General features: G+C 41.7%; 1 protein-coding gene across 2 annotated transcripts in view; it reads right to left on the bottom strand.

The window, feature by feature from the left end:
* sdk1b (sidekick cell adhesion molecule 1b) overlaps window positions 1–26,477 on the bottom strand; it is a 218,953-nt gene that overhangs the window by 88,691 nt on the left and 103,785 nt on the right. The window contains exons 5-6 of one of the 2 annotated variants that reach the window (XM_018684437.2): window positions 21,677–21,810; window positions 1,022–1,048 (exon numbers count right to left, since the gene is read on the bottom strand). In XM_018684437.2, coding sequence (XP_018539953.1) covers window positions 1,022–1,048; window positions 21,677–21,810 — 161 coding nt within the window. The remainder of the gene's footprint in view (window positions 1–1,021; window positions 1,049–21,676; window positions 21,811–26,477) is intronic. The other variant, XM_018684438.2, reaches the window with a different exon arrangement.

Genomic DNA, 26,477 nt, shown 5'->3' with positions numbered 1-26,477 from the left:
CATACTGTATATCCTATGAAACCTTTTCATCATGGAGGTGTGGGTAAGCCCTCAGTGCTCTGCTCACTCTCTGTGCACCTGAAAGATGTGCTGTCACTTGCTGTCACTGCTGCTGTTCATATAGCATTTCAAAAGATCCCAGCATCCCCCTGTAGGGCTCTGAGACAAGGTTCCCCTTGGTATGAACTTATTACCGTCACTCCCCACTCCCTGCTGGGCTGAACTTTTGCTGTGGGGAGTGATGAGGTCAGAGTCTTGATGCCACATATCAGCACTGACTCAATAATCAATTGCGCAGGAGTCTGCTAACTAAACCTGAAATAAACAATGCTAAGCCTCAGGTTTTGTCTGATCTACTAGTACTGTCAGTGTGTTTCTATGATTTATGGGGAAAATATAATACTTCCGAACAGGGATCTAAAATCACTTCAGCTCTTGCTTCTCATTTGTGGTCGTCATACTGATGATACAAGCCAGCTACAGGCAGGCACAGGGATTTCTTTGCCACATTAGAAAAAGGAGGACACATTTACATTAACTGAATTTTAATACTATGTCTTAAAATGTATCAAAGCACAGGAAATAAGTGAAAACTCCATGTGGTAACAGTGTCATGTAAGCTCAAGAGGCATCTTGAGACAAAACCACTCTTTAGCCAGCAAAGATATATACATGGCAGGTTAAAGTTTGGAAACCCCTGCTGCCATCATCAGGTTATTTTCCCATATTGCCCATTACTACAGATACAGGCCTACGGCAGAATGACCTTGAGGTTAAAGGTGGCCAGCTATTGGTTTTTCTTATTAGCCATGAGGCAGAAACACTGAAACCGTGCTAGTCTTTTACAGCATGTACCCACCACTGCTGCCGATGTGACCTTCAGCAAAGCATTTAGCTGAGCGGCCCTTAGCTCCGACCTTATGGTTGGAACAAAGGTTCACAGCAGTATTTGTCTCTGTTTAGAAAGCAGAAGCCGGAGAGAGAGCAGGGACAATAATGTAAATGTAAATGGGTTCTTTACCTGTTGACCCACGGTTCTTCTTGCCAACTGTCCATCAGCCGGAGAGGAGGAGATGAAAAGAAGTGGGATGAAAAGGGTAGATAGGAATTGGGGGGACAGGGTAGAGGGAGGTGGGGGGTGGGGGAGCAGAGATATAATTTAGATTTCAAGTGTTTCCTCTGGGTGCATCAAAAAGACACATTTAGCAAATACACATAAAAAGAAGCAAAAGAAAATGCAGGCTATTAAAAATCAGCGGCTCTAAGGCGTCTTAGAGCTTGAGGAGGAAAACAGGAAGGAAGAGGAGACGCCTTTCCTGAGAATGGAGGAAAAAACAAACATAGACAAAAAGCAAGAGACCAGAGAAATGGATGAGAGGGAGGAAGAGAGAACGCCATGTTATCATGGAGTCCAGAGGAAGACAAGCTGTTTGCAGCCCATCCATCAACTGCCAGCTAGCAAATTTTGTCTCTCTCATTCACTCTCTTTCTTCTCCCTCTCTTTCTTCCCCCCTCTTTTTCCATGTATTTGTCATAAGTCTGGTGGTAGCAAGACTGTAGGCTGTGAGAAAATGATGGCATTGACATTCTAAGGGCAGAAAATCTACATTCACTATTCATCTATCAATACACTGCCCCTTCATGCTTCTATTCAGCCACTAAGCCACTTACTCAACACTTGAGTGTGTGTGTGTAAGCGTTTGTGTGTACGTGCTTCAATCTGAGAGAGACTGTGTGTGTGTTTGTGTGTGTGTGTGTAGTGAAAAATGTGCATCTGGGCCTTAATTTAGATTCTGACGTATCACATCAGCGTCAGCGCAAATTTCGTTCAGTCTATGCGACAGACAGACACACATGCATAAGCACACATACACACATACACAGAATGGGACAAGTGACGAAGAGTGAGCAAGCCAGCTGATGAGGAGGAAAACAAAAGCAGCTACAAATGCAGTGAGAGAGAGGAAACTTCAGAACACTTGAGATGTTTTCATAATTTCTGTTGGAAATAAATAGTAATCTGTTGTGGATGGAAACTTCAAAACCTGTTGGTAACAGACCTAATGTGTCCATGAGCTTTGAAAACTGTGAAGTACTGAAAGCTAGCATCAAGTATCTGGTCAGATTCATAGTCTAGTTTACTCATCCTTCTTATCTTTGTGAGATTGAAGTCTGTTATACTCAGAGGTATTTTTTTATATCTAATTAAGACTTCAAGAGACTTCTTGAATCTGAAAGTAATTAGGCATAAAAGAGGTGCCCCCTACGCACAGGAAAATAATCAAAGTCCAATGTGCAAAAATTAAAAGTTATCATTTTTATCATTTTCCCATTAAACATTAGAAACATGTCTCAGTATAACACAAAACAGCAGAGTTCACTCCAACACAAACTAAGTCCTATAAAATGATTAGAAAGTTAAATTAACATATAATGGGTTAGGTTTAGCTGGGTACAGTACAGCTAATAAACTTGCAAGTGAGTGTATTTACAGACATGCATGTACATATATTCTTTATGTATTGAAAAAAGGTATCGTTTTGATATGAATACATAAACTAAATGCCCCGACTTTGAAGGAATTTTCCCTTCATTAGGTCTTAAGGTAGTATTAGCTATTGTTTACACAGGTCACTCACATGTCACTTATTATGAGCCAAAGCTCACTGTCTGTCTTTAGTATACAGTCGCAGTGAAGACACTGATAAGAACCCAGCTTGCCCTGTTCCCACTGGCAGTTGCTGTAGCAACCAAGGTTGTCGCACCAACCCTCAAAGGTATGATAAACAGAGGGAGTAAACAGTCATAATACTTTCATCCCTCAGGGTCACAAGTTACACAAGTTTTTTTTCTGAGAAGGACGTTAAGCATTTCATAGAGTATACAGCGTGACTCAAGAAAATGTGGTTAAATGTGTTGGATTAGGCGTCAAATGAATCTTCATATATGTGACGGGGTATCATGTAGAATATCCTTGTTTGGATTTGTGGTAAGTTTAACATGAGTTTGTATGGGTTTAAATGCGCCCTGCCAGGAATATAACCATCAGAGCTGAGTGGCATTACACGGTGTTCACTTGAAGTTCTCATTTCTTTTTCTCCTTGATCAATTGAGCTTCAATAAATGCTTCTGCTTAAGACATCTGGGGCTCTTGAAACTTCTTCTAAAGACACCTCTTTAACGAGAGCACAGTTTGTGCTGTTCAGTTGCTTTAAGTTAGAGTCTGGAAGGGGGTCAGCACAAACACACACACACACACACACACACACACACACACACACACACACACACACACAAATGCAAACAGACACACAAACAGACATGCAGGCTTTGGTCTTGGGGGCACGGAATTCTCAATGTGTATTCAAATGATGTGTCATACTGAGTCATCCTCACTTTCAAATGGGAACAGAGAAACAATGGGGACATCAGGGGACAAGAGAGAGCGTGAGTGAGACTGTGTGCTGTGTGTGTGCATGTGTGTGTGTGTGTACACAACACAACAAACATTTGATGTTAATGGGGCTGATTCTACTAAACACATTTTCCAGTAACTTTCACTTCCTTTGCTGTTTCCCTAACCCACTGAAACGCTATGGATCATGTATGGTCTTAATCAGCATGTTTGTTGATGTGCATTTCACACAAGATAACATATAACTACTTTAGCCCAGGTGAGCGATGCTTTCCTGTCCAATCCCTTAGCCACCACTCAGTATCATGGTTGATATTAATGTGATGTGTTTAAAATACAGTTTGAGCTGATGTGGAAATATTAGTGTATGTCTAAGTGTGTCCAGCCTTGAGTATGATTTGTATTCATGAATTCACCATTGTGTATTCAGTGCCTGAAGGACCTACAAACAAGCAGGTCACCATGTCCTCTGTGTGTGTCTACCACTGTGTGTGTGTGTGTGTGTGTATATGTTTTGTTGCACTACTGGGTGTCTGTGTGTTTGCGTCCAACAGGGAATAAGTACAGTATTTCTGTCTCATGTCTGCTTTTCAATACAACAACCCTGCTGCATGCTCTACCTGTCCTTTTGTGTGTGTAAAGGTTGTCGTTGCTATGTGTGTCATGTCTCACCGTGTTACTCTCCCAGCTGACCTGTGCAGGTGCTGGCCCCTCGGTCCCCAGCTGTGGGTCACCTATTTGCTGCAGCACCTCCACACCCTCCATGACTCACCCCTACCTCCTCCTCCTCCCCACCTTTTCCGGTGCACAAACTGCCCTCCCGGGCCTTCCTTCCTTCTACAGACAACCAGACACCCCTCGCCCTCGGTGACAATCTGTTCTTCTGCTCAGCTTCGCCTCGTTCTCCCCATCCACCCACATCGGCATCCACTGTCACATTTCCCCAAGCGAAAGAATACTTTTTTAGCAACACGTTTGGGTCTTTTCTTTCTCTCTCTCGGCTGTTTTAAACCCAGAGTTCAACCTCAAAACCCTTACCATTCCAATTTACCCTGTCAATCTCACTCTCCCTTTCCTCTGTTCCTGTTTCTTGCTCTGAAACACACACATGCACATGCATCAACACACACACGTACACACACCTATTTGAAATTCATATCAATGGCTATACAAATGTAGCACGCCAATTTCCAATCTCGACACATTCACAGTGAGAAACACAAGGACTCGTGGACCCATCTACACACACACACACACACATACACACAGAGAGAGAGAGAGAGCTGTGTCCAGTAAAATAATAAGCTGGCTGGAGAGTTGACCTCAGATCGCAGAGCAATCCCTGACGGGCCCAAATGATAAAATTTCATAGTCCATATGCTTCCTCTCCTTGCACCCAGCAGTCTGTCTTACTTTGTAAATCTGACCAGAATTGAAGAGAGCTATCATTTATACATAGCATATAAACAGCAGTGAGCAGGTTTACATATTAAAGTTCTGGTTTTTCATATAGCCCTGTACTCTCCCTCCCCGCATTTGAATCAAATTTTGCTCAGATTCTCCTCCTTCCCTCCATAAATGTAGACTCTGGGAAGGTTACATCTTCCTGCTGTCTGCCTGTCTGTACCAAACACTAGCACCAGTTGACCTTTTCCAATTTACCATGTCAATCATGCCCACACACACACACGCAGGCAGTATGCAGAGCCCAGTCTCCCATATACGGAGGGGTAAAAGTTGGCATCAATCATCCTTGTATGGAATCCCAAATGTCACCAGGTTTTGACATTCTCTTTGCTCACAGTGTAAAAGAAAAAAAAAAGGTTAGCTTATCCCTGCCTTTCTCCTCAGTTTTTCCCCTCTCCTGGCAACGTCGTCCTTCTCATCTCCCTTATGTAATTTGTACTCTCCTGTCTACCTATCTCATCTCTGTACACAGATGCAAGTGCTCAAATGCACACACAAGATGAAACCCCTCCTATCCCTTGTCAAACATTACCTCTCATCACCTCAAGTTGAGAGCCCAAAGAAATGAGTCGATGACTAAAAACATGCCGTTTAAAGTGGTAAACAAACATTTGGCCTCAAAAAGAAACAACAGACATATAAGGGAATTGGGGGGAAAAAACATGCGAGTGCCATGTAATGAAAATGGGAAACAGATGTAGATGTTCAATTCATAAAGTGAGCTTAATTATGATGGTAGAAAAAACCCCCCACATCATTTGCAATTCAAAAGAAGAGCCCCTGATGTGAGACAGAGAGAGAAAGTAAGAAGCCTCTGATCCTGCAGGAGAAACTCAGGAATATTTAAAGTCAATTGAGGGATGGCAGACAAGACTTAAGACAAGGGAAAGTTGAAGTCGAAAGGTGTGGCTTGAAAAGGCAGTAATGTGGTGCAGCTATATGAGTGTGTGTGTTCCCCTGTCCTGTGCCTACTACTACAGGGTGAGATACCAGATGGAGAAAGGACCACAAGAGACAAGAACAAGAGATGCATTGTTGCTAAATCAGGCTGGCCGCCCCCCCCCCCCCCCTTTCTTTCTCTTCTTCATCCAGAATGCTGCAGGGTAATCGTCTATCTCACACTCCTCCTTCACTGTCGCCCCATTTTTGTCTTTAGCTCTCTCTCCCTCTCTCATATCGCCTCTCTCTGTCCTACAGACGGAGAACTGTCTAAGAGACCCTCAGCATAAGTAAACAAGCCTAATATATATGAGAATGTGTAATTTTGAGTGCCTCTTTTAGAAACAAGTGGTATTCAAGCTGAGTGTTCACTGCTCCCTGTGTAGCTTCTGCTTTTGACACCGTCCTTTCGTTTACTACACGCCGGCAAGTGAAAGGACGACGCCTGGAGGAATGTGACAGATCAATGGAGGGTAACATGTCTTAGCATTTCCTTGAGCACTTCCTTGAAGGCTAAGACACTCACTCACAAACTCAGGGTCTTTGGAGTGGAATAAAAATATGAATACTGTACAAAGAATTTATTGATCTCCTTTGGGAAACTCTGAGGATTCACTGAAGAGATCTGTGTAGTTTATTTGTTATTTTCTTGTAAAATATTTGGTCTTCAGTCAGAGTTGGTGAGACCTTCATTGCTCTGAGAGACATCTCCATCGACTGTTTATCCAGAGCTGTGGTGACCAGAGACAGTCTGAGTGAAGAGCTCCAACATTCCTCCTTGCAACTGCTTCTGCAACCCACTATTACAAACCAATCAATGCAAAATCAACATGAAATGATGCAGAATACAGTGGTGAGACAACATAATGCTACTGCCAAAACACATATTTATGTCAAACACACTAGGAAAAATGTACGTCATGTAGCTGTTTTTCCCTCGGTCATGATTGGCTTCATAACTTGCCCACGCTGTGGCTTGAGGCATTTCGCCAAGCTTGTTGTTACTGCACAGTCTATAGGTGTATTTAGTCTAAGTAACTGTTTATCATTCAATCAAGATCAGTACAAAGACAAGACGCACATAGACGCAATTGCATCAAACATCACAACACACACAGCACTGTTAGCACAGCACATACAGACTGACGAGAGATCAATAAATGGCCATGAGGCAAAAACAGTTTCTGAGATGATTTGTCCTAAAGGGACTTACAGCGCCTCTCAGAGGGCAATGACAGGATTATTATTAGGATTACTGAAATGTACAAACACACATTCAGAAATAAGTGTTACCACAAACATACATACATTTCATTTTCTAATCTCTGCAGTCAGAAAGAAGCGCATAATGAACAACTGAGTGAATACAGAGGACAACACCCTGGGCAATAGTTAGGCTATGAATACATTTGCATCATCAGACCAACGACTAAGTCCTGAGTGAAGATGAGTTCTCGAGTCTGCTCTGCTATTTTATATTGCAATGCACATGGAAAAGGGAGAGAAACGGAGAGAGAATGCTGAGATTGAAACAGCTTGGTTAGAACAGTCGTCATGGAGAAATCATTTTTAGAAAAAGACCAACAGTTGTAATGCATGTCATAGCCATTAGTCTACAAAATGTCCAGACTCCAAGGTGACCCTCTTCCAAACTGCTTGTTTTGTCAGACCAACAATCAAAAAGCCCAAAACAGTCCACTTACAACAATATCAAACAGAAGAAACTGAAAGTACCGAAAACAGGAAATAGAAACAAATCAGCAAATTATTTGGTACAATCAAAACATCCTGCAGCATCTCACCTGCAAATATTTGCTGTGGATCTCATTCATTCATTCCTCTTGTGAAAGTATACAAATTTTCGGCAAACAAAGCCAGATTAAATTGTTCTGTGTGTTGCTGTAAACAAAGGACTGCAGCTCTCACTCTCACAATCACACCGGCTCACTCAACGTCCACACGTATAAGTGTTTTTGTGCCTGTGCCTTTATGTCCACGTACATATGTAAAACGATCGCTCACTGGGGCAAGAACAGTTAGGGTCAGTGTCTGATTAATGGCTTAATTGATTTAGTGGCTCAGAGATTGATTGGTTGGGTCTGGCTATAACAGATTCATTAGAACAGTGATAGATCAGTGAGATCTGGCTGCAGCTGTTCCGCCTGGCTCCGGACAGCACGGCCCGGTAATGGACGTCATCTGTCTGCGTGTAGACCACAATATGTCCACCAGCACACACACTGCTGTATGTGAGGGTGTGAGTGTGTGTGTGTGTGTGCAGGGTACATGAACACACATCTCCTCTTTTCTTCAATCACTCCAAACAACCAGACAGGGGAGGAGGGAGTGGCGGGAGGTACGTAGGGATGAGGAGGAAGGAGGAGAAGGGCGGAAACTATTTTTGGATTAAAAGTCCTGTTGATCTATTCCTGTTTTCAGCATCCCCTCTCAATCTTCAACTTTTACTCTCTGCCTCTCTTTCTTCCTCCCTATCCATCTCTATCGCCCTCAAAGCTTTCCCAATTTCGCACTTGCTCAAAGCTCAGCTCTGACTGTCTCTGGTACCCAATCCCTCTCTGTCCTCGTCTCTTCTCTGCTCGGCCTCATCTCCCTTCTCTTTTTTTATCTCTTCCTTTTTTACTAATTCTTAGCAAGTGCTTCATTTGCCCTAAAACCCTGATAAAAAAAACACTGCCTAATGTACACACTGATAGCGCAGGGGACAAGAGGACAAATACATAGACACACACTCACTTATGTATGGCTGTATGTTTGTGTGTGTGTGTATTAGTAAATGGCTGTGAAATGTGGCCGTATTTTAGCGAGGCTTTATCAAATGAAGACAACACAGTAGAGAGCACCACCCACGCAGTCTTTGAGACTATGGTGTCAGTTCAACACATAGAAGCTAATGAACAACATGGGATCTATGTGTGCTTGTGCCGAAGTGTGAATGTAAGTGTTTGTATATGGGAGAGTGTGTGTATATAGGTGTGAGAATGCAAAACATGACTGAGCCCGTAAAGCTCAATATCTATATGTGGTAAAACTACAGGGATACGTTGATAAGCCTGAAAACACAGGGAAAAGTGAGCTACAGGTCTTTGAACTGAGATTCTTTTCTCCAAGGTCAGGAATCAACTGTCAAGCTCAATCAATATACTGTATGTTTTTGTTTGAATGGTCTGTGTTATGATAAAGGTGAAAAAGCCCCCAAAAAAGTTACTTGGTGAATGTCTTAGAAAGAAGCACACTTAACCTAGTTAACATAAATCTGTGCAATAAATCAACATCAGTGTCATTATGGTGATGTAAAACTCAACTCAACTTGGAATTTGGTGACCATAATATGAAGATTAGTAAAACTAGATGAAGCTGTCTCTGTCAAAAAGTGAATCATTCTCAAATCACAACTTACTTTGAAATTGTTTCCAAAAGCATATAACATATAATTCATTCATATTGTGTCGAAACATTGCCCATTGCAAGGATAACTGATGTACACATCAGTATTTAAATATAAATACTTATTATTATTATATATACATTGCCACAAAAATCCCAAATGGTCCACATAATAGAATAAAGAAGATATAGTCATCTTACAACTGCTAAAAGGTCTTTTTTGGTATTATGGCTGATGTGGGTGCAACCTGCAGGCCAACAAAGTATAACCTTGAAGTCTGACTGTCGTCTTTGTCTCTCTTACAGCTTCGAAAATGGTATTCAGGACAGCCTTGATTCATATAAATACAATCAATGTGGCCAAATTGTAAAATACATTGTAGAACTGATGTTTTGTTTATTCATGCCTCATGGCTGACAGGTGACAGGTTGTTGATGTGGTAATCTTTTTAAAAAGCAGCTTAACCTTTATCCACAATTTTTCCATCTATAGTGTCAAATCCAAATGTCTCCTCGCATTATTTTTGTGATGGTTTGATTTCACAGCCATTTTTGCATTATTGAAAAAGAATTGCCTTGTTTACTCAGGGCAACAAGGCATGATGTGACAGGACCACAGTGACAGTGAATTTTATGAGCAGCTGGAGTTTAAGGGATGGCTTGTACTTATTCAGTGTGAACTTTGAATAAAGACAGATCATTACAAAAAGAATATTTCATCTTTTCTCACTCGTACAATATTTTGTACTTTGCAATATCAAACACGGTGACATCACTACTAGTTATTAATATATATTAGAATACCTGAGTTTGTCAATATCGACCCCGCTAATTCCCATCTGGTCTAATCTCAGTGGCAACCAATGACATACTCACCTCTCTCACTCTCTGCCATTGAACATATTCCCCTTCCTCAGCACCTCATCATCTCTCCTCCTATTTACCCATCCTTTATCTTTCCCCTCTTCCCTCAATCCAATCTTTCCTTTGCCGCCCTGCCCAATCATTCACCCGCTCCATTCTCTACCCTCCCTCCCCAATCTCTCTTTTCTCTTCCACTTCTATGGATTCAAATTAACATCTGCTGACTGGCCTGCTTCTCCAATAACCTGTTACGCCCAGCAGGAAGCACTGACACACATAGATAATGAGAGTGTTCGCATGCACAATAATGTTTCATTTATATTCTGGATCCTCTGAAAACTGTTTATGAAAACCCTGAATGTAGCCAGTATGTGCTGATACAAGCTGGCATATGAACAGCATGTCCCGTTGGGTTTCTCAGTCTGGAGTCGTGGAGCCTCACGCATTTTCACACAGTGATGAGTATCAAAATAAAGCACCACTAGTGAACACAGTGGGAAAAACTGTAAAACGTCTGTCTCTATGAACACCGTGTCCGACATGAGGTCTTAGCTGAAATAAAACTCCTATTCAGAATCTTAATGTTCATGCACACTCACTGACTGACACACAGTGTTGGGTTGCAGGGTGTGTAGCGAGGTGGCGATAAGGACAGCTGTGTGACTGACAGGATCATTAAAACCACAAGCACCATGCTCCTCATCTGTGCACTTGACACCTCATTCGGCATCCCGTGTGTGTTCGTGCATTTCATCTCCTTTAGGGAGCTGAGATGGTATCCCTACCCAGTATTTGTCTGGAGATGTGCATTAGTCAGCCTCAATGGTGCATCAGCTACGCTTCCGTCTACATCCTCCACAAGAACAACACACTCCTTCATCCTCCTTCTGCTTGTTCCTGTAGAAGTTGCTGCACTTCTCGACTGAACAAAGGAATCAACATAGGAAACTGTTCTATCTGCTTCATTCTCTTAATGCTGCAAGACTTACTAATGCACACTCACACAGTGTTTGAGCCTTTGCACCACTGAACATAAATTAAAACATAAATTGTCTCGTCGCTATAACCTCCCTGCACCCAACTGTCTCCAATAAAATCGAGGGCTGAATTATAGCTGTTAGCACGCTTCTCATTTTTGGATTTCAGAAGATTTATTTGTGAGTTAGGTAACGACCAAGCTAGAATGGCTCTCAGTAGAGTGTATACCTCCACCAATGTCAAACAATCCTACACATATCTAGTCTAGATCTTAACAGAAAAAACATCAACCTAGCAAGTCTTAAAAAGTTTGCTAGGATTGTGTCTTTTGATGATTACGAGAGGCATGATCTGATGGCCAATAAACAATCTTAACAGATAACAAACTAAACTAACTTAAATATCAGTCATGATATAACAGATGTCTGCCATTACTACTGAATGTAAACAACTACACAACAAAATATGGAGCCACTTTTTTAATGGTAATGGTGGCAATGGTTAGCACTGGTTGCGGTGTACAGCTAATGAATGGATGGATGGATTAATGTAGCTATTAACACTAAATGTGTGCTATAGCAAATTGGTCTGATTTTCTAGTTCTTTGAATTTAATACTGATTAAAGTATTTGTCAGAGGCACAGTTAAGCCCTGGTGAAACAAAGTGTGCACTGTGCTTGATCACTGTATTCTTTATCCATACAATTCTATTATTTTGCTATAAGATCTCTTTTGTTTGAGATCATCAGAACCTAAAAGTTACATGTATAAAATTTCATATCTAATATAACTTTGCGTGTTATAAGTTTATAGCACTCACGGTAAAGTTTTTACAGTGTTGTTTATTGTTCCCCTTAGATGAAGCAGTGACGCCCTAGAAAACTACAACTACTACACCCTGACAATCCAGGTCAAACACTGTGTGCATATGAAAGAGGATTCATACACCATGCTGTCCTGAATACCCTGAAGTAAACACTGCTGCCAGAGACCTGTGTCAGACTTTCACCTCCTCCTCTTCTCTCCAATCCTTTTCTGTGGTCTCTTTACCTCCACAGCCTTCACTTGTTCATTGATTCTCAGAAACTTGTTACATCCACTGTATGTGACTTTTTACCTGTTTCCTCTCCCACTGGACACCTCTCTCACTACCTGCCTTTCTGTCGCCTCCTTTTTTGTCTATTGACCTATTCTTATTCTTGAACAGAAGTGGACTTGAAGCCGGCTTGAGTGGGCGTTTGTCTGCAAAACGCTCCGTCAAAGTTGCATACATGGGCATCCGTCTTCATCTGGTTCATCATGCTGTAAAACACGCTTGCAATTAAATCCATAACTGGGTGGAACAAGTAGAGCATGCACACACAGCCACACACAGAGATACACAGTTCGCTTGTCACACTGACACAGTCCGTGAGTGAGTTTCCTGTCTGTCCTTCCATCACTCCATCTCTCTGTCTGTACACTGGGGTTTTAATTATAGAACCACAGAGAAGCTTCATTACACAGAGAGAGAGAACGAAGGGACCAAGAGAGACAGAAATGAGAAAGAGACAGAAGAACAGACAGAGAGGAGATGGGGGATCAGCAGAGAGCAGTCTGATCCCTTTGCAACTGAAATATTGAATATAATAATTCCAGACACAACCAGTTGTAGCAGGAATTAATCAAAGCACTGATTCATTAGCCAAGCCTCTTTATCAAAACCACTGAGTATTAGTGCCTATTTGTCTGATCGTGCATGTGTGTGTTCCACATCTGTAGACTTCAAATTACCAGATTACAATACAAAGAACATCACTGTTGTCCTAATGTGTCCTCGTGCAAGGTTAGATCTTTCAAATTAACCCAGCGGGCACAAGGTTTTTTGTATAAGCATGTTAAGAAAATTCTGTTGGACTCCACTATGGTGGCACCCATTCCTCAAGGTTTACATGCAATTTAATGCACCAGCGATTCTATTAAGTAACCTTCACGATAGTTATCTACATAACTAGCCTTTGGACAACTTGAATACAGGCTTCCTACGCAATCCCTACTTCGAAAAGGCTCAGTTTCTTTACTGCATATAATGAATTATGTAACTATTTAACACACTAACTAATTCAGAATTTTTAGGTATTTCAAATTGAAAACATGACTTGATATGCCATGGAAAAGGCCTATGAGGAAAATATGCCGTGATGTTATGTGAAGCACCACACATGTTTGCTGGAGATTAAGGATTTAATCCATCTGACAAAAAGGTTCATTTCCTTAATGAACCACAAAAGGAAAAGTGAAGCTTTCCTCGGAGCCATGTGATATTCGAGAGCAATCACAGATGGTCGCAAAATGAGGGCTGCTGTGCAAAAATTTGAGAGTTATTTGGCGAGTAAGCCTGCACACACTGCAGCGTCTGAAGCCCATGTGGTGTTTTCTTTGGTCTCCAAACTCTATTTTCAAAAGAACCCGTTTAAGTCTGTTTTCTGCAGCAAGTGCTGTATGTAGCCGCCTTAAACCAACAGCATGCACAAATAACAGGACTGGAATAAGTTTCAGTGCTTGCTGAAAGCTGCTTGTTTCTTCCACTGAAACTACTCTGCAAGTCAGAATGGGACATGATACCTGGTGTGCTGATCAGAGTGAGTTCTGTGAAGCAGCTAAAAACAGACCGTGGGTATGGATCCAAATATAAAATAAGTCTTAATCATTTAGGCTACATCCACACTAATACGTTGAAGTTTTAAAATGCATCACTGTTGGTATGTTTAGCTGTAGAGTAGTGACTGGATCTAATTGTCACAACGTGTCCTTCCTTGAGTCATCGCGCTCCTTTCACTGTTCAAATCGGAATCAGAATCCACTTTTTAAGTTCATAATGGGAGAATAAGATGCTCAAACAAAGCTGTTTTTGGCTTTGCTTTCATCAACAGTTACTCAGCTTCAGGGTTGCATCTTTCACCAATTACAAGTCAAACTCATGTACCTTCTGCTGGATTTTTTGTTGTGGTTACACACACACCCAAGTGCTCTCCTTGTTTTTGTGTTTGGTTGAGTGCAAAGAAATTTTCTTTTATCTCAGCACTAAACATGGAAACACAGTTTTGAAAATGTCACTGTTATGATTAATATCATCTCAACATGTAATATTCTGATATGAGAATTATAGTTTAGCACCCACAAAAAATAAATTCTGCACAAGAAAGCCCCTGTTAGCTAATAGGACAAAAGTCTAACAGACAACACCTGAGTGTATCCATGAAATCTTTGAGCCATTTTTATCTTGCTGTTAAATAAAGAATATTGGCAGCTGTTCCCAAACACTGTCATAGATTCTGCTGGTAATTAATTAAGAGCAGTCATTTGAGAGGGGCAAAAAGATTTTTTGTCACTGTTCAGTGCATACACCTGTGTTCACATCGAGGGAGAGAGGTGGGGGTGGGGGTGAGTTGCTACACAGCTTCCAATTTGGCATTCATCTTGTTTTTATGGGTCACCAGCCAAAAAAGTCTGCAAGGGTATCACTACCCCTCATGTCTGTCTGTATTCTTCCTATCTCATGGGACGTACAGTATTCCTTATAGAATGCTAGAAGCTGCAGACTGTCTATTCACAATGAGCACACTAAGGCAGATTGTGGCACAGATCATTACATTGCCATGTTGGTTAGAGGTTTCTATGGTGTTCCTTAAAGCCTACCAAGGCATGATGCAGCAAAATGCAAAACACCTTGAGCGCACGATGAGAGCTGCAGCACTGAAAACAACCTGACTACACACAAAGGTACAGGGGATTCTCTGATCCTGCGTTTAAGCTTTTAAATGAGGCCTGGCAGGTGTCAGGGTCTGCGACACTACAACACACACTCACACATACAGAGACGCAAATACGTGCACGCACAGAAACCACATAGATTCCACCCCACAAAAACACAATCACACACACACTCTTTCTCCCCAGGGACATTAAAATACCTCCAATTAGACGCGCCACAGAACAACTGGGATGGGACCTGGAGCAAAGACACACACACGCAAACACACACAGTCGCACACATGCACAGAAAGATCCGTGGCAGGCTCTCATTTAAGAGTCAGTGATGTGGAAAGGAAACATCTGGAAGGGAGGGAGGACAATTAGAGAAAGAACCAAATGAAACAAACAAAAAAAAAAAAACACACGCACACAAACATAACAACACAACTGGGCTCACTAAGCACACACACACACCCAAACTAGGGATGTGCTCTATTAGTCGTCTAAACAATTAAACATTGCTACCCTTGCTAGATGGCGCCAAAAATACTAGTTGGTATAACTAATTATTAATATTTTCTTAAGGTACAATGCCGGTTAATTGTTGCATCTAAGATGTTGCAGATGTCAGACACCCCCCTCTCTCCCCACACTAATGAAAACCATCAAGGTAGAAAGCGGGACAGATGACATCTCCTAAACACCAGCACAGTCTGACAGCATTTTGATCTAGAAAATTAAAATAAAGCTGGGTGTTCACTGTGTCAGAATAAACTGGCATGGAAGCACTCGATCGGAGCAGTGTGTCACCAGACGTGTGGGTGTTAACCTGATGATGAAGGCTATTGGTGTTAGCACTGTTAACATTAATGCAATAGTGTTTTCTTACTTTTAGACCAGGTGACTAATCAAAATTTAAATTTCTGTTGGACAGGGAAATTAGTCGTTAGGAACATCCCCAAGACAAACCAGTTACAGTTACGGTTTTTACGTATCATGTACGTCACGTGCCAAGCAAAATATACTCCTCTGTAATATCTCCTTCCCCAGAAGATACCCTGAGTTCGGATGTGACAGTGTGTGTGTGTGTGTGTGTCAGGGTTATCCTGAGGTCAGCTGAGTCAGATGCAACATGAGTCTATTCCAAAGGCCACTCTGTCACTTCTCAGGGCCGCGGGGCGACAAGCGCTGCTCGACAGAGGCAAGGGGGAGAAAGGAGGATAAACGGGAGAAATGGAGTGACGTAAAATGGCAGACACCAGGGGAGGCTTCGACAGGAGGCGTAATCAAACTCAGACTCTCCTCGAATCACCAAGCCTGGGTAATCAAACTCAGACTCCCACACCCTCCCCAACATACATACAATGATTAAGGCTATGAAAGGATATAAGGTTATTTTACAATACATTTATGCACTTGGAGCCAATCCATCCCTAAGCTCTCTTTTCAGCACTCCCTTCTGTGTTAGTCTGGTGTCACTGTCTCATCTCATCGTCTCTGCTTTGTGATCTCTCCTCTCTCTATTTGTGCTCTATTCAACTGCATCACTGTATACAGTACTTGAGAAAATAACTGCCTACCGATTGTCTCTGTTCTTTATTCAGCAGAATCAAATTTGTAACGCAAATCATTACAGTGCAGAGCTATGAGGCTTAAAAACTTAGTTTGAAACAACTTCCTCCAACTCTCTTGTATTCAACAGAACTTATTTCGAGAAACTTTGTTTGCAGGAGTTTGCATTGACGTCTGCCATACGGTAATTACAGACGTACAGTTTGTAGAGCATTTTAAAGGGGAACGCCGCAGATTTTATTCATCGAGATCAGTTCACTAGTCAGGATAAGTGCTGCTCAGCCTGTGAAAGGAGTTGTAAAAAGTCTTGGAGGACACTTTGTCAAGACTGAGGAATGTCCTGACTGATGTTACCAAGGACATCTTAGCTTGGGTTTGGAGACTACAGATTTAGCCTGTGTTACATACTGGTATTGGAAAGATGTGAGCATTTATGAGGCAGCGAGGTTCTGACGAAAATAAACTGCATTTAGGGACTAAAAGTCAGGACATCTCGACCTCTGCTGCATCGATTTCTTTAAAAAGAAAAAATCTGTGTCTGCCAAGTCCAACATTCGTGAAATACGTGAAAGTAAAATACAAAAATATACTCTTATAAAAGGAAGCACTCTGTACACAGGGCTTTCATGTCTGCACATGACACTATTTTTTGCAGCTCAGCAATCATTAACAAGCGTGACATTACTGTCTTTTTATATGGGAAAGATAAAGGCAGCTGATCGACTATTGAGCCCAAAGCTGAGATTGCATTTAAAGTGCTACAGTAATTATATCAGCATGTATGTGCCTGCCACGCTCCCTGATCCACTCTTTCTTCTCTTATCTTTCTTACTGTTCTTCTTCTCCTGTCTACCCTGTATGCCTTCTTTCCTTCTCCTGTTTCATAAATAAGATCCATGTATGCTTATATTGGTCACATTCCCATCTTTATCTCACAGTTTCACTGTTTTGTGTCATTTCTTTTTTATGTAAAGTGCACATCTTTGATTGATGATTTGCTGAGTGTTTCTGGGCATGTACCATGTGTGTGCATTTGCATGTCTGTGTGCTCTTTTGTGCATGTGTGTGTCTCCAGTGAGTGCTCTCTTTGGGGATATTTTACTGCCGTAATGGTCTAGAGTACAAAATCTACAAAGACCTCCACTGCTGTGAACTGAAGAGGAGCGCATAGACACGCACACGCTCTTCTGGGGCAACAGAGAGGCTGACTGCTGCTTTGACTGACAGGCTGAGGTGTGTGTGTGTGTGAGTGTGTACTAAAGAGGGAAAGAGAGGGAGAAATTATATCAGGTAGGCATAGAGCTTAATTAATTGGAGTAGGGATTCTCATCTCCTGCCACTAACAGAAATACCCTGAGGCCATTAGAACTCTGCTTCTCTCTAATGCAAATACACACACACACACACACACACACACACACACACACACTGAACTGAACACATGTACACTGGAACTAAATGGCCAGACCTGCACCTTGAGTCTGACCCTCCCTCCCTGGAGTTTCTGCGTTGCTGCGATTTGCTGCGTTGACTTGATGTTTGGGCGCCTTGTACAGAACTTGTTCTTCTTTGAATATTTAAATTCCAACTTCTGTCCAATCTGTCATGTTCAGTCTGCAGTGATGCGCTGACTGAAAATGTCTTCTGTAACACCATATGTTGTCAGCGGTGATAAAAAGCTCCAGGAGCTGTTTATTTTAGAGGCAGGCTGTACTTCCAGTGATTACAGTGTGACCTCTCACCAAGCTGTTGAGCTGCTATCAATTGTGGCTGTTCCAGCTCAACCACGGATGACAGTTAGTGCTTTTTATTTTCAGCAGTCTAGGCCACACTTACAGGATAGTAGTCAGGGACATGCAGATAATGGATATGTCAAGTAGGCAGGTCATACAGCTCACTGTGTACCACTTCTCTCAGCTCTTACGGGCTTTGTGGATTAGCCAGAAGATTGTGGCAGCCAATAGCAACACAGCATAAGTGTGACAAACAAAGGCGACTGTATCTGCAAACCACCTACTGTCTCCATGATCCTGCTCAACACTCGCTGCTGTAAGTACTCATCTAAGTACTAAGTAAGTACTCATCAACTCATTAGACTCATCATTATTATTACAACCAGGTGATGCAGGTGCCAGCCCATTCAGAGCCCAGTTCTGCTCAAGGTTTCTTCCCATTAAAGCAACAGTATGCAACCATTTTACATTGAAATAACAGCTGCAGAATCATTTTGATGCTACCGTGACTTATAAAGGGGGAATGGTGTCTCTGTCATTCCCACTCCACACCCCAAATACCTGGGTTTGATCTCCTGCTAACTGAGTGATAGTCAGCAGCTTAGACTGCTGGAATCAGGCCCAGCAAGTTCAAGAGTAATGCTGAACTGTAGATAAGTTCACCTGTGATATCCAGTGAGAAACTTTGAAAATATTAAGATTTATCAACAGTTTTTCGGTGCATTTGTTACAGCCACAGCACCTCTGGCTCTGGAAGCTGGGAAATCATGAGGAATGTACACCATTCAGCTGTGTTTCAGTGAGTGGGACAACGCAGTCAGAGTTCCAGTCAAGAGACTGACTAACTTAGTTTTCTGTACATGAAAGCCGTTTAACCACTCGGAATCTGAGCCCAAAAGAAATAATTACCACTCATGGCTGCAGAGGCTGCCGCAGAGCAAAGTTGCATTTTGCTGCTTTAAAAAGGAGTTTTCCTCACCACTGTCGCCAAGTGTTTGTTTATGGAAGAATGTTGTCTCTCTTTGAATAACATAAAGACTACAATCTATATGAAAAGTGCTCTGGGACAACTTCTGTGATAATTTGGTACTATATAAATAAAACCAACGTGACTATCTTAACTGTTGATGTCTGTGGTTTTATGTGTGTGTGTGTTTGTGAAACGGAAACATGCAAAGAAATTCCTTCTCTAGCAGTCCTGACACTAACAGGTTGTTGGTCACATCCTCAGTCTGCACCCCTGATTCACTTCATTAATTCTTTTTTTCTGCGTCTTTTCTCTACCAACCCTCTTTCTGTCTTGTTCTCCTCTGTCGAGCACAACGTTGGAATCAAAGTAAGAAGGGGGGGGGGTTGGATAGAAAATAGGTATCTCATTTATTCTGGTGAATTTATGAAGGAAGAAAGACAACATTTTTAGAAATAGAAAATTTGACTGACAGCTAGGAACTTCAGTCTTCAGACCCGTACAGGCTGCTTAATAGAGTGGCAAAGAGAAAAGAGAGGAGACAGGAAATGGAAGGAGAAGGAGATAGGACACAGAAAAAAAAGGAGGAACAGACAAACAAAAAACACAGTTTGCCTGAGTTCATTCACATGTTTTCTTGTGTCAGTTAACCTGGCGACCTGCTCATCGCTTCAATTCACTTTCATTTAATCTCATTTGCACAAAATGGATTCTTTAAAAAAATATCCTGCTAGCAAACCTTGGCTGATCTCTGACATTAATAGTCGCACACTGTACTTGTGTGTACTGTGTGTGTAAGGTATAACATTAGAATATTGTGATTTCTAAGACCAAAAGACAAATACAGCCATCATTTCAATCCAAATTCATAACCTACTATTAGATTTTTCTTACAAGAGTTGTGCCAGGATATAATCTCTGTAATCAGTGTTGTTATGTGACTGACCAAGTAAACAACCTAAGAAGAAAAACCTGCTGTTTTCATGTTTCATTGTTTGTTCTCTTCTGTCTTTTCTCGCCCTCTTCTGCATCATTTTGACTCTTTTGTTTGTCCTCTCTGTTTGCATTTAACTCCTTTTTCCTCTACTTCTCTCCAGTCTCAGTAACAAATAACTCAATCAAAGATTCTGTTTTACAGCAAAGGATGTTTACCCACGAAAATGTTTATTGTAGAAAACACTCAATGACAAACACACACACAAGCATGCGCTGACGTTTATGGCCAAAGACTGATCAGTGAAGCCTAACTATACCCTTACCATTTCTAAAAAAACACCCAGGGGAGCACTCTATACTGACAGCTGTAACAAGGTGCTGTGCGTATATTTATGTGACTGTGCGTGTCTGTGTGTGCGTGCATGTGTGTGTATATTCGTGACAAAGGATACCAAAGGATACAACCCTGTAAAGAGAATCTAATTAAAACTCTATACAGCCACAAGAGACAGAGCGCTCCCTCCCTCTCTCATTTAACTATAGTGAACACTTCAGCTGAAGGACTGTTAGACTGTAGAGTCTATCCTCTGGCCTCCAAGGAGAAACGATATATAGAGAGAGGGATACAGCGATAAAGTGATTCACAGATTAAGCCAGTGACAGAGGCAGAGACACAGAGGGAAAGGCAAGAATTCACCAAACTTTGCAGTTCATGTGAGTGAGGCCTATTTGAACAAATGGCTGCTTGCTAACACTGACTAAACAAAAACAATGAATACATGCAGCACAGTAGCCATGTGTAGGTAAATCCAGTGCAAATTCAGTGTGGAAATTAAGGACTTTCAGAATTTAAAGGAAGTTTGCAAGACTTACTTGACATCCTGCAAAATGCAAAAATCAACAGGCAATCAATAACTAATGGTTTTAATATTTAAATAAGTGTCTCTAAACACATCAATAAACAGGAGACAATATCTGGGACAACACTGAGATGGGCTGCAGTTACTTACTAATGTCATTTTTAAAGAGCTGTGCCTGCTGTTAGAATTACAGGTATTGGAGTAGTGATAACTAAAGCTTGGGACTGACCTGCAGACTTGCTCAAATGAACAAAAATTGAACAAACCACATGCGAAGATTGTCTCCAACTACTTGCACAGATTTAGTCTTTGACAGTCAGGAAACACACTTAGACAACACAATGAGTAACTGGTGTATTATAAGAAACATTTCTACTTTTAATTTCTACTAAAAGCAGTGACATTTGTAAAGCAAAACTAACTTCAGGTAAAGCAGGTATGTTTCCCTTGGGTGACACGACAGGTAACACTGGTCACCACTGTCAGTCGCAAATATCAAACATGTTTAGAAAAATCTCTATGATTGAACAACTCGCAGCAACTGCTGCTAATAAGCTCCTCAAAGATCTAAAAATGGGTAAGAGAAAATCAAATAATGAGCAAGCAGCGATTTCTCAAAGAGTCTGGAAATCTTCTAATCCACAATGAGTTGTATTTGATTGTGGCATAGACTCAGTGAAACATACTGCATAGTTTCACTGTAGACTGAGCTAAGTCTGATGTTCTGAATGCACACGCTGCTAATTAGCAGGGTTGTTTGTTTTGTCCCAAGCCTTTTAGAATCAGGCAGGATGTTTATTTTTACCTGAGACGCTCAGGTAGACAGCAGGACTCGTCGCATTCTCTCCTGTCATCTCGTTCACCACCTCTGCATGGTAACGTCCTGCGTCTGTTGCGGTGGTTGCCAGGACGACCAGCTGATTGTCCGAAGTGATTTCTCTGCAGGGCACAAATCACAGGGAGAACAAGGGATTAGAAAACACAGTAACAACCAACTGAAAGGAGAACATGCCTCAGTCCAGCGTTGCTCAGTCTCAGACAAGAACACTGCTCAAACTAAGACTCAGACAAGAGGAGAGTATTTGGTACATGGATCATTTAGAATTCATAAGGGGGGGAAGGAAACATTGAATACAAGCATCAGAAAGGAAAGAGGATTCAGAGAGCTTAAATAAATCTCTCCTCCTGTCTCAGATTGATATTTCTCATCTCTTTCATTCTTCTGGCCATTCTCCTTGTTTGTGTATTATCTTCTGTTCCTCCTTCTTTTCACTGATCCATCCTCATTTCCCCACGTACCCGCAGCAATCAATACAGCACAAACATACACTATGCACAGCACACTTGACCGAAAACACTGATCTGACTGTCCTCACATGAGCACACAGAGATAAGAAAAAATCGCTTACAAACATTGTAATGCTGTTGCTTTTCAGGGGGAGCATAATGGGAAGAGTTGATTTTGGAAGGGAGACAGTGTGGATATTGGGAGGGGGGTGGGGTGTGGGAGGGGGTCACAGGAGGGAGTTGAGGAGGGTAGAAAAATATCTGTAACGGTCAGATTTTAATGCATTTGAACTTGTCTATCTGGGAACAGACGCCGCCAGGCAGGAAGTGCAGGTTGATGTTTTTAGTGATGCTACTTGTGTTTTCAGTGTGTCAGTGGATGTAAGCCCCCCTCCCCAATACTCTGACCTGAGAGCCGGGACTGAAATAAAATCAATATGACCAAAGGGAGAATAAAACATATTAAAGTGAGATGACTGTCTTTTATTCTTATAGACTCAGCCTGTTTCTGTGCCCACGCAACACAATTACACAGAGCCTGTTTGCTGTGTTCAGACTGTAAAGCCCTGGGAGCCAAACTTGTAATTTTGAGCTACACAAATAAAAAAATAAAAGAGGAAAAGATGTGCACTGATTGTGAAGACTGCGTGTTTAAACCACATTTTTATTTGGAAAAGAAGTGCACATAGATTTGGGAAGACATTATTTTGAACAAAACATCTCTGTGTGTATGTGTGTGAGTGTGTATGTGTAAGATGTGTGTACTTTTCTGAAAACATAGTTTTCTGGTGCTGAATTAACAGCAATGGGTGTTCTCCAAAACAAGGCGGTTTGTGCTGGATGGACGTGGTTTCCACTCCATTTAAATTTGACCACAAAACAGCATGGCGCTTAACTCTGACTTGAATCAATGCTTCTGTGTGGCAAGTAAACACAACACAATGTGTACAAGCAGCATTGTAAACAACACAGACTAGACGGGGCAGACAGACGTGGCTTGTAGCAATGGAAAAGGTATTGCACTGTCTGCCAACGCCACTCAGCTGGAGAAGATGAAATTCAAGTTTATCATGGTATCTCAACTACTAGCTACAGTTGGCTTACGAGATGATAAATAAATGGCTGCCACCTTATGCGCCATGTACAGTTTAGATTTGGGGTGTCTCCTAGTCCATGGTTCGGTCCTGATCTCCATTTCTGAGCCACAATGCAGTTCATTGATCTTTTGTTTTTTTTGCTTTTAACAATAAGACATAAATAGTCATGTGACACACGCAGTTGGAAGATGATGAAATAGGTGTAATGCATAATATTTATAAGCTTGCTCCAACTTTAAATAGAACAGTAATATTATTGGGGGGGGTGTAGAATTCAGAGAGAACAGAAGAGAAGAGAAGAGAGAAGAAACACACTCTCACACAGACAGAATTCCTCAGGTCTAATTTTATTCAGGGTGATTTCCCAGGAGAACATCCACAACAGCCAGAGCCTCAACCCCAACACTGACACTTTATTTGTGTGAGTGTATGTTGCTCTGTGTGTGAGCATGTATGCGTGTGTGCATCCAATCGTACCTCACTGCCTGAAATAAAGGCTTTCACCCATCCTTTCTCCTGCTCTCTCCCTCTTCATCTCTCTCTCTTACTTATTCCACAGTGGTAATAGATTCTGCATCTTCACCGAGGTCTACAATGCAATTTATAGCTGTTAAGCTCATTAACTGCACTGACCAGCCCATTTTATCACATCTGTTTCACCCCGCACATGCTGATTAATAGACAGTGAAGGCAAAGGCATGTCTCCACTTGCCTATAGCATCTGAGGGAGTGGATGAGCCTGGGAGGTTCGAGGGAATCTAAATCCACTAAGTTATTAACATTCAAAGCCGAAGGAACGCAGTGGGCGGGAGTGAGAATGCAGTACGACCTATTAAGATAGCATATTAACATCTGAACATTTGTTGAGTTAAAAGTATTTGTTCATGTAGTATCTTTCCCTCATTTACATATCCCATTTATATGTACTATTTACATGTGAAATTACTTGTGATGACACAGGCTGATGGTTACAGCGATTCGCTTCACACTTTCATTTGTGCCAAATTGGGAGGTCTCAGGCTTGATTTCCCATTAAATCTCCACATGGAACTTCCATATCTAAAAAGCAACACGGAGGGAGAGGAATGAAATATGCCAATAAGACGTCAGGCAACAGAGATTAGAGGACCTCAATTCATTTGGAATTCCCTTCAAAAAATAATAAAATGTCCCTGTTCGTTCTGAGTAGCTGGAGGGTGGTTACAAAATCTCATCCAAAGAGCTACAATATAGTCAGACACACGCACACACAGGCATATAAATAGGCGTGCACATGAACAGCTTAAAGTGTGTCTTTTCATTCTGACTGAATAGCAATGTAGTTGAGATTTAATATGACATAAATTCAACATGCAACTTTCTGCTCTCTTTTAGTTCTACATTTAATTAAACCAGACAAAACTGTTCGGGCTTTTAATTAAAGACAAACTCAATTGTAAAACTGTGCATGACTCTGCATGCTTATGTGTCTGTATGTGTGTGTGTGCATGTGCGTATATGTGGGACAGTTTATCCTCAGGCAGAAGAGGGAAATTAAAATACAGTAATCAACTACATCCTATTCCCCTCTCCGTCTGCATTCCTCCCTGTATCCCTCATCCCCACTTGAATAATAAAAAACAGCCTCTCTGACTCTTTCTCTCAAATCCCATTTTCCATTCTCACTCAGATTACAATCTGCACATTTCTGTCTTGGTTTCTTCCAATTTTCTTTGCAGTTCTCTCTCTAGCTGTCTCGCCGTCTCACCATCCTTCCCCACACCCCACCCCCCACTGCTCCATACAACCGTCCTGTCTTACCTCCCATCTCCTCCCCCCTGACTTCTTTGAACCAAAGCACCAAGCCAGATTGGTCTTTCATTAAGTGTCTGGGCCCCAAGACTCATTTAATAAACACTCACGGGTGTCCGCACTGCAAGACTGACTACTGAACACACTCACTCACACAAACACACACACATGCAAGTTGTGCCAAGAGCTAATTAGCACACACATGTCGCAGGCCAGAAGATGAGTGAGCGAGTCAGTGCGTGAATGAGTTGTGTGTGTGTGTGTGTGTGTGTGTGTGTGTGTGTGTTTTTTTTTTTTTTTTTTTTTAATATCTAAGTGTGTCTAAGCGTGTGTGAGAGTGTGTGTCAGGTCTGGGGATTGACTTTACTGCCAACAGAGCCCACCTCGGCCTCGTCTGCCCTCCCTCTCTATCTCTGATAGGCAGCGTGCCACCTCCTTAAACCACACAGAGCGTCTGACACGCAGAGGCTCGGGGTGGAGGAGTGTGGCAGCAGGGCAGAAGGAGGGATACTCCACTGTAAACCGAGTCCAGACAGCGACAGCAGGATTTTTGGCAGCTTCATCTCCAAAGCGAATGCCAGCCAGCCACCCACACATACAGCATATACATACGCACGCGCACCTTCTCGCACAGGCACTCGCACAGTTGGGAGCATTCACTGTTCCTTACAGCCGTTTAAACCACCATGTTTGCCTTGGTGTTTAAAGTCAGTGGACACATGAATGCATCATCTGTTGGACTGACTAATAGTTAACGTGTGCAGGTTCATACCTGCTCAAGGCCACTTTGTATATGTGTGTGTGTGTGTGTGTGTGTTTGTGTTGGCCTGAAAAAATCCTGCTTAAAGTGAGGATTTATTTATCACAAACTTTACACAGGGCTGAGGTATTCAAATTTTTTAAGCATTCCTGCTCTCAAAATTGCCTGTCAGCTTGAATTGTGGCGTAGTGTTCTCTATCCCAAAAGTAATTGGTAACTATAAAACTCAGCTGCAGAGAGTGCATTGTTTTGAATGCGGAGAGGACGGAGAAGCTTCTGCACAATACTCATCAATATACTGTATGCTATAATAGCCTTTTTTTTCTTTTGGCTTGTGTTTTGCACAACTGCAAACAAAGGCTGACATAAAGAACACATAGTGAAGTCAGTCGCTATAAACATGAACATAACAATTTATTTTTACCAGTAAAAGTCTTTTGGGGGGATTTTTGGATTGTTCTTTTAAATTTACTGATTTACAGATCCTTAATGTGCATTGTTTTTCAGCCACTGAATTCAGAAACAAACAATGCAAACTTCCTCTTGGAACTTCACTGGACTTCACGAAGATAAATGTATAAGTCATCCATCAAGAGTTGCATTTCTTGGTTCAGTTCAGTTGCTTCACTCGTTTGAAACTCAGTGTGCTGGTAGTATTTTTTATTCTTTTT

The sequence above is a fragment of the Lates calcarifer genome, linkage group LG5, assembly GCF_001640805.2.
Source record: "Lates calcarifer isolate ASB-BC8 linkage group LG5, TLL_Latcal_v3, whole genome shotgun sequence".
Lineage (NCBI taxonomy): Eukaryota > Metazoa > Chordata > Actinopteri > Centropomidae > Lates > Lates calcarifer.
Note: the sequence above shows the minus strand (reverse complement) of the source record. Positions and strands in the feature narration are given on the sequence as shown.